The 1307-nt window shown below is 40.8% G+C and overlaps 1 protein-coding gene across 1 annotated transcript; it reads left to right on the forward strand.

Moving 5' to 3' along the window:
- The first annotated feature begins 218 nt into the window (after positions 1-218).
- Positions 219-752, forward strand: LOC136488117 (uncharacterized). Its single transcript, XM_066485150.1, has one exon. The coding sequence runs from the start codon at positions 219-221 to the stop codon at positions 750-752; it is 534 nt and encodes a 177-aa protein (XP_066341247.1).
- Positions 753-1307: the final 555 nt, after the last annotated feature.

The following is a 1307-nucleotide window of genomic DNA, read 5'->3' on the forward strand; positions in this document are numbered from 1 at the left end:
TCTATTGAGAGAGGATTTGGAGAAAATCACCCTAAACCAAGTACTAGGTGAGGCGATCACTCAAGACACCTACCGTGTGGAAAGGGATGAGGATGATCTTGATAAAGAGAAGAAGAAGAAGAGTGTGGCATTCAAAGCCACTTCATCCAAGAGCAAAGGCAAGAAGAAGAAAGATGAGTCAAGTGATGATGAAGACTGAAATGTTTGTGATGATAAAGATGAAGAAGAAATGGCTATTTGTGAAGAGATTTAGCAAATTCATGAAGAAGAAGGGCTATGGTGCTAGAAGAAGAAAGGACAAATTCAAGAACAAGGAAGAACCAAGAAGGTGCTTCAAGTGCAAGAGCAAGGATCATCTCATTGCCGATTATCCTTATAATAGTGATGATAGTGATGATGAAAAGAAGAACAAGAAGGACAAGAAGAAAGACAAGAAAGAAAAGAAGATGATATTCAAGAAGAAGAAGAAGAAGGGTCACTCATATTGTGTCACATGGGATAGTGATGCCTCATCAAGTGATGACGACGATGATGATAGTGATGATGAGAGGAAGACCACTAAGAAGAAGGCTCTTGCAAGCATTGCTATTCATAACAAGCCTTCTCTCTTTTATGCTCCATCGTCATGTTTCATGGCTAAGGCCACTAAGATACAATCTGATGATGAGAGTGATAGTGAAAGTGAGGATGAGGAGGAGCCCTCCAAGGAGGAACTCTTTGCCATGTTGGAAGAGGCTAGTGGAAGCCCATGAGAAGCTTGAAAAGGCTTATGCTTCTTTTGTTGCTCATAAAGAGAAGGAACCTATTGCAACATGCAACGTAGGGGTGACATGTGATATACTTGATGAATCTTTTTATGAACCTATTATTGTTGCTCCTACTAACCCCTCATGTAGCTCAACCTCCACTACTACTTCACCTATGAGTGATGGTTTCACTTGTGATGCCTCACTTATGGTTGAAAATGAGACCCTCAAGAAGGAAGTAAATGAGCTCACTCATGCCTTAGGCAAAGCCTATGGTGGTGAGGCCCGCTTGCTAAAGTGCTTGGGTAGCCAAAGGTTTTATCTCAATAAAGAGGGATTAAGCTATACCCCTAAGAAAGGCAAGGCGGCCTTTGCAACTCCCAAAACTAGTTTTGTGAGGAGTAATGGTTGGTTTTGCAATGGATGCAAACAAGTTGGGCACCAAGAGCAATATTGCAAAAACAAGAACAAGAACACTAATGTATCCTCAATTCAATTTGCTTCTTGTTATTTGCTTACCAAGGGTGTAAATGGTGTGTATGCTAACTTAATTCATTCGTA

This window comes from Miscanthus floridulus, chromosome 10, assembly GCF_019320115.1.
Source record: "Miscanthus floridulus cultivar M001 chromosome 10, ASM1932011v1, whole genome shotgun sequence".
Classification (NCBI taxonomy): domain Eukaryota; kingdom Viridiplantae; phylum Streptophyta; class Magnoliopsida; order Poales; family Poaceae; genus Miscanthus; species Miscanthus floridulus.

Bases quoted from the DNA above. Each gene is read 5' to 3' on its own strand.
- LOC136488117 (XM_066485150.1), top strand. From the start codon at position 219: ATGAAGAAGAAATGGCTATTTGTGAAGAGATTTAGCAAATTCATGAAG.